Here is a 12,495-nt window from a genome sequence, read left to right on the forward strand (position 1 = left end):
GTGCCACTAAGTACTTTGCCTATTGCCGTAGATTGCCTGACAGCGGAATGTTTTGTTGTGGCAGATGACTTGGGGTATTTAAAGAGTTTTTAAGTGCGCATGCGTAGTGAGCACCTGCGGGTCAGCGTATGGTAGGACTTGAAAGGTGCCCATGTATAATGTATAATATGTATAATATGCAACAAATTGGGGCCACGCCACCGGAGTACGCATCCTTTATTTGCTTGCAATAACTATGACCCACGTATGTGTACAACGTAATTACACGATCACCACTGTGTGACAACTTTCTACAACACTTTATGGCAAAAACAGTGTCCCTGCTGCTGTGCTATGCTGACTTTATCCCTGTGGCAGCAATTTATCAAAGTGGTTCAACTGGTTATAAGGGGCCATGTGTTTGTTGTATAAAAGAAACCTACATTATCAAGCCCGAAAGAAAATGTGTCATTTATACTAGGTCAGAAGCATGTAGAAGTTTTTTTTAATCCCTCCAGTGGCCCAGATACAATATTTGGCTTTGTAGCCTCAAGGGCGGCGGCGATGCTTGTGTGTGGAGTTCGTATTTGTGAGTGCTTTGGGTATGTTGGTGCGATGGGATGTCAAAGTGTCAACTGTCTGCAGCTGGGAGGGCATGACTAACCACTCCCATTGGACAGACAGATATCCCTTATTTGGTCTAAGTGGAATGGCAAAGGAGCCATATGTCCCCCAGCTATGAAAGAACAGTTTATCCCATAGCTTTGTGAGATCACAAACTATGTCCTGAAAGCTGGGTAATTCCTGTTATTACCTATTGGATCTTACCACATATGAATTTCCAATCTCAACCCAGATTGCTAATTTACTAGTTGTGTATCATCACGACATTACAGTTTAATAATTCACAATTATTTAAATTAAGGAGTGGTGCATTGTGAAGCCTGTACAAATATGTCAAAAAATTACCTGCAAGAATGTGGCAAACTTTTACTACGTCTAAAAAAAGTTCTTGTTATACACATTTCTAGTTTGTGAACAGAGTATATACATGTTATGTAAATATATATATAAATGCATGCTAGATGAATGATCATAAGACATGGATTAGGGATATAAAAGGAGGATAGATCAGTGTAATCACACAAGCAATAAAAAGTACCTACCACTAGAAATGGCAGACACCAAATTACAGTTGGGTGCAAAACTTCTCATTCCCTTATTTTGAAATGGCAGGAGTAATACAAATTTTTTTTATCAACAAAATATATAATGCACGTTTAGTTGTTACAAATGTTCAATCAGAAATTAACTGATTTGCAGGGAGGTACATTTTTTGCACCTTTGTAATTTTCTTATTTTGCTCTAACATTTTTATATACACTCCTGGATCAGTTTTCTTACTTCTGATGATAAAGGAACATTTTTACTAGCTAATGTTGCAGTGTTGTTATGGTAGGTTTATGGATAAGTTTGCATCTGCTTACACTGAAACAGCAATGCAAACATACCTAACCACTAACATAACAAGTAGACAACCAAACAAAACACTAGAAACATAAACACAAAAACATTAGAACGACTGACAAACTGAAAATATGTTAAATCCTAAACAGAATCCTACTTGATCAACTTCCTACCTTTGAACTACTGTGAATGGAAAATCCTTTCAGTGCCGATGCATTCACAGTACATTTTCTCTTTGGAAATGCTACTTCTAGTTATTATTCTGTCTTTCGTCTTCCATACGACGCCTAACTACTCGGGCATACTTTGAGCTAGAAACACAGTTCAAACTTCTAAATTATTCCTTTAATGACATCACCAATTGGCTTTGAAGTTTTTAAAGCTAACTGGCTTTGAAGTTTGCTAACCAGTTTATAAGGAAGCGACATTTAGTTTCTGCAAAAGCAAAACTTTCAGCTATTTCAGCAAAAACAGTTCGGCTTTTTTCAGCTTTTTTATCTGATACCTGACCTACTGAGACTTCAACTCTAACATTATGTTTTGAAATGGTCATAGTAGTTTATAAATTCTACTTTTCTTCAGGTGTGTCTTAGACTTTGCACTCAGCTGTTACATTTCTAGAGTTTCCAGGATTTTTATGCTGCTATTTCGTGTTACATCTACTCGAGACAAAAGCGTAAACCTTCAATTCTGCTTATTTTCTACTTTTAAAAATGTCTTTATATATTTATAGTACACGTGCTAAAATGCTATTTTAGCAAAAGCGAAACTCAGATATTTTTATATAGTTCAGCTTCAATTCAGCTTTCAGCAAAAGCAAACATTTCAGCCCTTTTAGCAAACACAGCTCAGTCTTTCAGCTTTGCTTGGAAAATCCTTTCAGCCCTGAAGCATTCACAGTTCATTTTGTTTTTGGAAATGCTTTTACTAGGTTTTATTGTTATTCTGACCTCTGTCTTCCAAACATTTTGGCTTCCTATTTCGGCATTCTTTCAGCTACAAACACTGTTCAAATTTCAAAACGTTCAGCTTATAGGGACATTATTGCTACATCATTCATGACATCAATTGCCATTTCATTTCAGCTGTTTTAGCAAAAACAGTTCAGCTTTCTTCAGGTTTGCTTGGAAAAACCTTTCAGCCCTGAAACATTAACAGTTTATTTACTTTGTATAAATGCTTTATCTAGTTTCAACATATCGTTCCTAGTGATTCACTGGAAACTTTACTTTCATCCTCCTCTATAAATTTTAGATGGACGCATACCTAGGTTGTCATACAACATCTCATGTCTAATTTATGATTGCAAGATAAAAGGATTAGGCACATTATGGTATTTGTCCAGTCCATCCGATACTATTCAATTCTAAGATTAAATTTCATTATGCGTGAGTCATAAATGGATTTTACTATCTAAAAATCTGATTTATTGTCTGAAACAATGAATTTATGACCCTTATCTACTCACATCATTGAACCGGTGATTTAGGTGGTTGGATGATGGTGGTTTGAATTGTTTGGCTTCTCAAGGTTTTTGGTTGGGTGGTTTTGAGTGTTGGCTGTGGTAGCGTTGTGCTGTTTGTTTCGCTGTAGAAGAGAGTGAGATGAAGAATTTGCTGGGTTTGACAATGGTTGATGTTGTATTATTTGACCATCTATGTTTTCTGGTGCTGTGTTGATCGAGGTTGAATCTGTACGTGACTGCTGTTGGCTGTTTTGTTTCGGTTGTGTTCTTTGGGGTGTGGAAGCACTTAGTAGATGTAGTTCAAAATTCGAGCTGGTTTGGCTGATTGAGTCAGTGTATGACAGCTTGGGACCTAGTTGCTGTGATTCTCTCCTGCTGGGGTCCCTGTTGGGCAAGCCACAATCTGTAGAGCTACGCTCTTGCTTCTGTTGACAGGGTGTGCCCTCTGATGGTGTGTGCAGTTTGATCTGGGGAGATATGGCATGAACTTCACTTGTCCCTTTTGTTAGTTGCTGTGGTGGTTTGTCCTCAGTTTGTCCTCCTACTGTAACCATCTCCATTTGCCTCTCATCAGCTCTGCTGAGCTCTTTGAGTTTCACTTCTCTTCTACTACTGATTTTTCCTGGTCTTTTGTCTGTTACTGCATCAGTCTGAGCTGGTCTTTTAACCCCCTCTGGTTCGGCTGCTGCGTCTGCTGCATTCCTCTTAGTTTTGTTTGTGAGTGCCCCCTGCCTGCAAAGTGAAGCCATAGTTTTCACCCAGGGATGCAGCAAGGTCTGACCTGCTGTCAGTCTCACTGTTGGGTCTGGATGAAGCAGAGATTTAACAAGGCTTCTGGCTTCTGCACACAAACACACATACAGAGAATATCATACTAAACAGATTATACATGTACATATGCATCTTAATTTTTATCAACATCCAACTTATTTCTATACTTCTTACCTTCTGAGATTGGGTCCCAATAGGGGGACTGGAAGGCAAGTTGCCCTTGTTTTATTAGCTGGAACAGTTCGTCCTGATCCCGAACCCGACTTCGAAATGGGGGGAAGCCACACAGCAATATATAGAGAATAATACCCAGAGCCCATACATCCACTGCTACACCATAACCTGTTAGATTAGACCACAGTTGTTTTAAAAAATACATTTTAACTAATTTTAAAACCCAGGTTTTTTACAGAAATGTATGTAAAAGTTTTAAAGTAAACTAAAATCAATTAGTGATTGATATCACAGCAGATCACACTGACCCGTCTCAAACAGAATCTCTGGGGCTACATATGTAGGTGTACCACATATGGTGAAGACTGGTTCAGTCACCACCATGGCAAGACCAAAGTCTCCCAGCTTCAGCCTATTGATCCCAGGAGCCACTCGCTCTATCTGAGACAAAACAAGAAAAATTATACAGGCAGAAACGGAATCAGGCATGGATTATGTATTTACAGTCAAGCATCCGAACAGGTACCCACCCATAAAGACAGAGAAACTTGTACCACAGATTTTCCTTGCGTTAGATGATAATACATGTCTTTGCATTATAAACAGAGAAGCAATATACAACAAATGATGTGATTGTGATTTTAGGCGACTTTAACTGTAGATTGTTGTCTTTAAACGTTAGTTCTAAAAGTGGAATATCAACAAGGAAATAAATTAGTAACCAGTTATCTTGTTTCAAAAATATTAAAGTCACTGTAAAAGTGCAAAAAAATACTTAAACGTTGAAGGACACACTGATTTGGAATTTGCTTGTTTTGGTTCTAGTTTGGGCAATACATGTAAATAAATGCCATTAAACTTTATTTATTAAAATATCTCTCTACATCTAGCTGATAAATTTCTCCAGATCACATCACTTGGAGAAACCTTTAGTTCAGATTATGTCATCTTGTCACTCATACTCTGGAGTAATTATGGTCAACCTGCTTTTCCAGAGATCCTCTAGATGACATAATCTGAATTCCTAATGATGAAAAACTCCTCCGGGTGATGCCAGCTGGAGGAGTTTTCTCAGCTAGCAGCAGAGAAATATTTCAATATAGGGAAGTCACAAGGAACTTTAAAAACATTAATGTACGTTTACACCCTAAACTAATGCCATAGAAAGCAAGTTGAAAATTGGTGAAGTTGCTTTTTAAGTATTGAGAGTCTAAACAAATAATCAAGTAGCAAGTAGCAGCCATGAGGATACTCACCAATAGATTTTCCGGTTTGATGTCTCGGTGGACGATGCTCTTGCAGTGGATGTAATTTAGTGCTTCGCTCACATCTGACACCATCTGTCCTGCTTCTGCCTCTGAGAACTTGCCCCTCTCACTGATGGCCTCAAACAGATCACCCCCACACACCAATTCCATCAGTAGGTATGAATGAGTGTGTGTGTGGTGGTGCGCAAACAGCCGGACTATGCGAGGGTGACACAGACTACCCAGAAGGCTTAGTTCATTCTGCATCATGTGCTCTCGACCAATCAGCTTAGAGCGTTCAACTATTTTCATGGCAAAAGTTTGTCTGCTGTTGCGATGGCGGCACTCTCGCACCACCGCAAAGTTCCCATCTCCAACCACACGTCCTATTTCATAGCAACGCTCAATATCTGACAAGGTGACATTACGCCCATCTGTGGGAAGGTCAACAGTTGTCCTCTGTGGTATGTCTTCTTGTACTTGACCCACACGTGGAAGTGGATTTAAAATTTGTAACTGTACTAGTGTTTGGTCTTCATCTGTACTGATTGCCTGAAAAGGCAAAGGGCTGGGAGGAACGTCAAGCCTTCCCACCTCTTGTTCTGTATGAGAACTTTGTTTGTGCTTCTTAAACACAGGTGGAAGTGGAACCCTCGATGACAATGGATTGATCCGTTCTGGACCTTTTTTAGCTTTTCTTGCTAAACAGCTTTCACACAGTGTAGGAGAGTATATGTCTGTTTCTATAAAACCTTCTTCACGTTTAAATGGACCAATAAATGAAGGCTGTCTCTCTCTGACTGCCACCCTTAAACGCAGTCTCTGTAGGTGGTTCGGAAGGTAAGCAGGTTTTCTGCAAGAATTCTTTTTGTGTGACATCTGAACACATGGAATACAATTTGCCAGCTGGTGTTTATCCATATGTTGAGCTGTGTGTGTATTAATATGTTTTTTCACAAGTACATTTGTGTTCATCTGAGTCTCTTGGTTAGTTTCACTGTTGTCTGTCCCCTCACTATAACCACTATCACCCTTGGCCGTTTTGTCTGGTGTTGGACGAAGTCTCTTCTCCCAGGCCCGCAGTGCATCAGCCCGGTAATGGGAATGTTCTGGAAAGAGTTCCTCCAGTGCCTCCTGCACACTACTCAGTTCTGGACGAGCTTTACCCAGCGCCAGAAATGCCATCTCACCTTGGAAGAAATCACACACACCCTTCACCTAAAAACAGTAAGAATGACACATTTAGGACAGGCTAGATCTGGATAACAAGACAAGGAAAGAGTGGACACACTGACCTGTGGTCCCCAGGTGAAGTGATTTTGATAGTCATTTAAGAATGTAATAGCAATAGATAAATGATGTGACATATAATAGTATCCACAAACCCCTGCATTTCAGCATACTGTGCTATTTGTTGTTAATGTTCCAATCAGCAGGTGGCTGGTAACTGAAGATGCAGAATATTAGGTGTTCTGCTTTACCTACAAACTGGGTACAGCAGATCAGTGCTCTGGGGGCCTGTAACTTCAAGACCACCTTAGAGTGTGCTATATTAACTAATTTTGTGGGCTTGTGATGAAGAAGGTCCTTCTATAATATAGTTTAAAGACCATCATTATTTATGTTTTATGCTCACATCTTTCATATTCCTACCCTCATCATTCCCAACCTGAGGGCCAGTAGAATTCAACCATGATAAAAAAAGTACATATTGCAGGGGATGTAGAGGCAGTTAACAGGAGGTTCATAGGTTTTGCCTCAGGATTTCTATGCGGGTTAAGTTGGCCATAGTTGAGCCTCACCTCTCGTGCATGGGTCGTGTACAGATGTGTGACTCTGGATCTGTGCCAGCGAGGAAACCCAAGCGCCTCAGAGATATCCAATAGCAGTTGCTCAAAGGACACCACACCCCTGCGATTTAACAGCACTGTCACCTTGAGAACAAAATTACAATTTTTTTTTACAAAATTACAAGATATAACTTTTGAATGGATTTTTGTTATGAAGCATTGGTAAAGGTTTTAAATATTTTGTTAAAATAGAAAATACTAAATCCACCTTCCGCAGTGTACTGTGACCACAGGGACGGATAATGGTAACAAGATGGGGTCGCTCTGCACTCTCCTCTGCATGGCGGGTGCGGAAGAGAGTGAGGTGAGGAGGTGGTAAGCGAGACCTGTGGACCTGTCCTGTAGGATGGGGATGAATTGGCCACAGTTGAGGTGGCCCACCAGGATGCTTCAGCAAGGACACAGGAGGAGCTGAAGCAGGGTGAGATGAGGACAGGGGTAGAAGGAAAAACACAGAAAGTTGTATAATGGCAAGTGAACATTATCACCCCATTGGTGGGTTTGTGGGTTTCTTGTAGACTTGTACACAAAGGAAAACTCATAAATAACACAACACTAGTTCCTCACCACGCGCGTGTGTGAAACAAATCCGGCTGATCAGATTTGAGTGTTTTCCATCACATGGAGTGCAAGGGTCATTTGAGATTCCTCAAGCACCTTGCCCCACTAGCTGAATAATTTAGGCTTCCTTAAGTCATGCTAACCCACACAAACGCACACACACACACCAAAACAAAAGCTTGCTTGAAACTTGGTTAGGGTTCATCTGAATCTACATGATTAATAAAGCATTAGAGACACAAAGTATCTTTGACGTTTCACTTTCTTTCCCTGAGGGAGACAGAGAGATGTTATCTGTCCACTCACTGGGGGTTTGTGTTTTTGTTTTGTTTTTTCAGTTCAAGAACAACAGACAGAGACATAAGATCCTCTATCACTAACTTGACCAGGGTCTCCTTTTAACAAAACGCCACTGCCCCCTTGAGTGTGAGCAAACCATTTCACAATGGACACTGAAAACTATGTGTTTCAGCTTAAACATCTCATAAAGTGCCAGCTGTGACCAGCTCGGAAAGACTGAATCAGCTTTTCTTGCAGGCCCTCAGCCCATGGGATCTTTAAGTGTCTCAGTACAGGATATTAGTGATTCGGATGTGCTCAGAGTTGGGCATAGACAATCTGAAGACCATTAATGGCACATCATGTGGCTAATGTTAACTCACAGTAGTTTAAAACTTTTCCACTTCATATAGAGTCATAGTCTAACCTTTTTTGATGTATGGGCCTACTTGTGTACGTAAGACAATGCCAGTATGAAGATGGACTAAATTTAATACAGGAAATAGCAAAAAGTATCATTTAAGCTTGATTTTAAACTAATGACGTAAAAGACAAAGCCATTGAATCAGAACACTGACTCACCTGCCATTCTCCGTTTGGCATTACGCGCCTCATCGGCTCTCTGTGGGGGCGTCATGTCTTTCCACAACAACACATGAACGAGTCAGGGACACTTATCTTTTATTTTGTTTAATCCCTCCATAAGTTGCTGCTGTCATGTCCTCGTCTGTTAGCCTCGATGGAAAAGTAACGGGATGCGCTGTGAGTTGACCGGACCTGGTGTAGCTGTGGTTGTTACCATAGTTACACGTCACGTTTAACGGTCAGGGAACCAGAAGTACCGGAAGAGGTGTTCTTCGCAATGTTAATATATTGTGATGTGGGTGTCCTATATACATTTCTGAATAAAAAGTTATTTCCATATACTTTACATTTGTTTTAGTTTTTGAACGGTGGACCGGAACCGTTGGACTGAGTTGTACTAGTATTGACGCTAATAGGACGTTTGGTAGAGTTACTGGAGAAAGTTTTCAGAGAAGTCAGAAATGGTAAACGACACCTCTGCTGCTCTTGCATAACAAACACCTGTATCGCGGCTATAGCTAGAATCCTGTTTCTAATGAAATAGTTTTATTTTTTTACCTTTTTTTATTTGGAAATGTGGGTTGATCGCACAAGTTTAATCTTAATAGTTTCTTCTTGGATAAACTGGTCTTTGTGTGTATTAGATACAGCTTTCTGCATCACCAAGAGTAAAATGAAAAAGTCTGGCTTGTTACTGATATTGAAATAGGCCAACTGATGTAACATTTTGGTGAATTCTAGTACGTCACTGAAGACTGTAGCTTTTGATTTGACCAAAAAATCTAAGAATCTACTGAGATACAGTATATTCTACTGATTGACAGGAATGTGTTTTATTGGTTAAAATCAAGTCTGAAGCAAAGATTTTAGAAATGCTAAGCTCCTGTGTCCAAATATCTCAGTACACATCCACTCTCCTTATAAAGTCTGACTAGAAGCCAAAATACGTTTACTCAATTGACCTTTGTGAAGTTTTTGCACTAAAAGTTCTCTTGTTGCTGCCATAGAGAATCTTTTTCCATCAGCACTAAACTGCCTGCACCTATTTGTACTGTAGACACAAATCCTATTATTATAATTAGATGATGTTAGGTCTTATTTTGGATTTACATGAGCTTTATATTTGACCTGTGGTAGATTTATTTTTAAGAAGTGTAGCATTTTTTAAACTACAAATAGTTTTGTTGCAGGGCCAAATTTTAACGACAGGCTGCTATTTTCCCTTTCCATCGGTAACAGAAAGGGAAACTATGTTTCTGCTTCATTGTTTTTATTTTAACCTGTTTTCTTCTAAATCACTAGAAAATATTTACTTCTTGAATACTATATAAAAAGTATGGTAATAAATACTCTTTGTGTCATCTTGTTGTAACTGATAGACATACAACCAGTCATTAGGGACTACATTGTTAAGACATCACAGGTCAAAACACTTGAAGGCTTTACACAGACATTGTAATAACATGTTATCGGCTATTTGTCTATTTTCATTACATAGAATGTGTCTAAATATCACCAAACTATGTAATAACACTATTGCCTGTTATATGTGTGTCTCTGTAGAACGTGAACTCCTCTTGCAAACTCTTTAAAACCAACAAATGCCCAGTGCAGAGGACAAATCTTTACTTCTGTGTTGTCAATGGCTGCTATTGCCCACGTTAACGGTTTTGTTTTGTGACTGGGGAGATGGGGGGGAGACCTGAATGCTCACAAAAAACTTTTTTACATCACAATGACTGGGAGAAACTTGTACAAAATCGCCCTGACAGCATAGGGGGGAGGACTGCTAGTCTCAGAAGCAGTTACCATAGTTTCACTGATGGAATCCAAAGCTGTTCTGCACACACACAAACACACATGCAGGGTCCAGTTGATCTTTTAATACATCGTCCCCCCATTCTGTCTCCAAGGATACTGTTAATATTGGAACAGGAAGCAAACGCTCCTATCCTGGCTCTTTATCCTGGACCCACTACTCAACAGTATGTTTTCTCCAATGAAAACGAGTGATGAAAACTATTACTCAATTAGCATTTCTTCCCTATTTCCTTTATATTTCCCTCATTTACAGTTTTTCTTTTTATATTTGTAACAATTTTTAGGCAATTATAAACTCTTATTACAGAGCTAAGGGTAGAAAGAGATAGGGGTGACTTGTTACCATTGAGATCTTCAATGTTTCATGTGGGGTTCGGGCCGATTGGGTAATTCCTTTTTAGTTTTTGGCTCATCAGGACCCTTTTGTTAGAGCTTATTGACACTTATCTAATAAACAAGACTTTACATAATTAGCCTTTTTCCTAAGAAACAGGCTTACAATCATGGGGTGGTATGATAATGATTTTAGATGAGCACATGCTGGTTAATACAAAATTGTATGCAATTATCACACTTTAATTTGTTACACATCATCTTTAATTAACTAATGAGTTCATCCACACATAAGAACAAATCACTGTAGTATTTATTTATTTTTTTTATCCCTTGGATTATCCTGTGATTTGATCATTGTCTGCATGTTAATTTGGCACAGATTTGGCATACAACCCTCCCCAATTTCTATCGGGCTAGGACTTGCACTGCCCAGCTGGGGATGCCCATAAACACTTTGACATGCAGCTGGGACTGGGGATTGAACCATTGACCCTGTGGTCCAACGACTGCCCTGGAAAACTGCCCTACCAATTGAGCTACAGCTGCCCCCCTGTAGTATAATGAGCCTAATATACTAATAGTGCACTGCCTGGGTCTGGCCAGCAGAGGAGGTACATATACCTAATATGTCCCTGCAGCTGGACAGGAGCTGTACTTTTTCCTGCATGGAAATTCAGAAACACAGTTCCCTCAAAAAATTAATCTACCAAATAAACATGAGTCATGCTGTATTTATTTTGTATATTTTAACATTAAGGTCACTAACACGCTGTGGTATGTTGCAGGTTTATTCTGCAAACTCTCTGTATACCACAGAAATTCCAAAGAAGAGGGATAAACCTCTACTGTGCAGGGTTCTTGAATAACTCTGTCCATCTTTTTTGTTGCTAGCTTACCAGTAGATTTATGAAAGAATCAAGACATATTATCTTAAGCCTTTCTGCTGAGGTAAAACAACCCACACACATAAACACCTGTACAGTGTGCCAGCAAATGCTATTGAGTTAAGCTGTGCCACTCTCACCCTTAGAAAGGGGTTGATATGTTAATGACTTTTTAACCTACTCATAAATGCTTCCCAAATCAGTTATAACTAACTTTAACGTTGTCAGGTTGTTCTGACTTAAGGTTATTTAAAAAAAAGTCTCTGCCTTAATATTTAAATGGAATTTTTCTGCCCTTGTTCACTTAAGTCCTAATTCTTAAGGCAATAGCATTGATCAAACCTAAAATAACTTACAGTAAATTTTTTTCTATAGATGAGTTAATAACAGGTGGCACCAAACAAATAAATTAATTTGTAAAATTCTGCTGTAACCTGAGTCATGCACAGTCACGATGCCTATGAAGTCTACACCCCTGCATTCATGTAATTAACTTTTTATATTGTTGCTTAAACTCCCGATGGACTATGAAGGAGTGAAGATAAGTTTAGCCAGATAAGTAGAGAGGGGCTGTTGAAGGAATATGTGTTTGGAAAGGGAGTGGCAAGTGCTTAGTTGTACTGTTCACACAGCCAAACACTGTTGGGCAGAAAAGCCCTAAAAAAATCTAGAAGAAATATTACCATTTCTCAGTTCATGGCTTTCTCTCTTTCCTTTAGCTGCTCAGGCCGCTCAGACCTGTGCTTCAGCTCAATTGTTTTTGCACACACGATTCACATACACATACAGTAGTTACATATATCTACGAATATATGCACGCTCTAGAATCTGCTTTGCTACTGCTCTGTGTGTTAAAGCCAAATACATGCTGTGCAGGGTTAATTACCTCAGCTGTCACCATGTTTGAAAAACTGGTTTTGTTACATACACACAGAGCAGACAAATTCAGTTTAATATAAACAAAGGTGAGATAATCACACACACACAGAATAAAGCTCATGCTTTGCTAAATTACTACTGTAGCATGCCAAAGCACTAAATCACATGAATGCATAATTTCACACATACATGTTGGA

General features: G+C 39.3%; 1 protein-coding gene across 1 annotated transcript; it reads right to left on the reverse strand.

The window, feature by feature from the left end:
* Positions 1-214: 214 nt before the first annotated feature.
* On the reverse strand, positions 215-10,680 carry dclk3 (doublecortin-like kinase 3). Its single transcript, XM_067502478.1, has 7 exons — positions 8,376-10,680; positions 7,162-7,364; positions 6,906-7,037; positions 5,113-6,321; positions 4,165-4,297; positions 3,857-4,024; positions 215-3,752 (listed from the first exon to the last, which is right to left on the reverse strand). Exons 1-7 carry the CDS (start codon positions 8,428-8,430, stop codon positions 2,932-2,934), a joined length of 2,721 nt encoding a protein of 906 aa, XP_067358579.1. The 5' UTR covers positions 8,431-10,680; the 3' UTR covers positions 215-2,931.
* Positions 10,681-12,495: the final 1,815 nt, after the last annotated feature.

Source organism: Channa argus, chromosome 1 (assembly GCF_033026475.1).
Source record: "Channa argus isolate prfri chromosome 1, Channa argus male v1.0, whole genome shotgun sequence".
Classification (NCBI taxonomy): Eukaryota; Metazoa; Chordata; class Actinopteri; order Anabantiformes; family Channidae; genus Channa; species Channa argus.

Coding starts and splice junctions, on each gene's coding strand:
- dclk3 (XM_067502478.1), bottom strand. CDS start 8,430: ATGACGCCCCCACAGAGAGCCGATGAGGCGCGTAATGCCAAACGGAGA. Junction 4,298..5,112: donor TCAAACCGGAAAATCTATTG/GTGAGTATCCTC, acceptor GTTTTGTCTCAG/ATAGAGCGAGTGGCTCCTGG. Junction 4,025..4,164: donor AGAGATTCTGTTTGAGACGG/GTCAGTGTGATC, acceptor CTAATCTAACAG/GTTATGGTGTAGCAGTGGAT.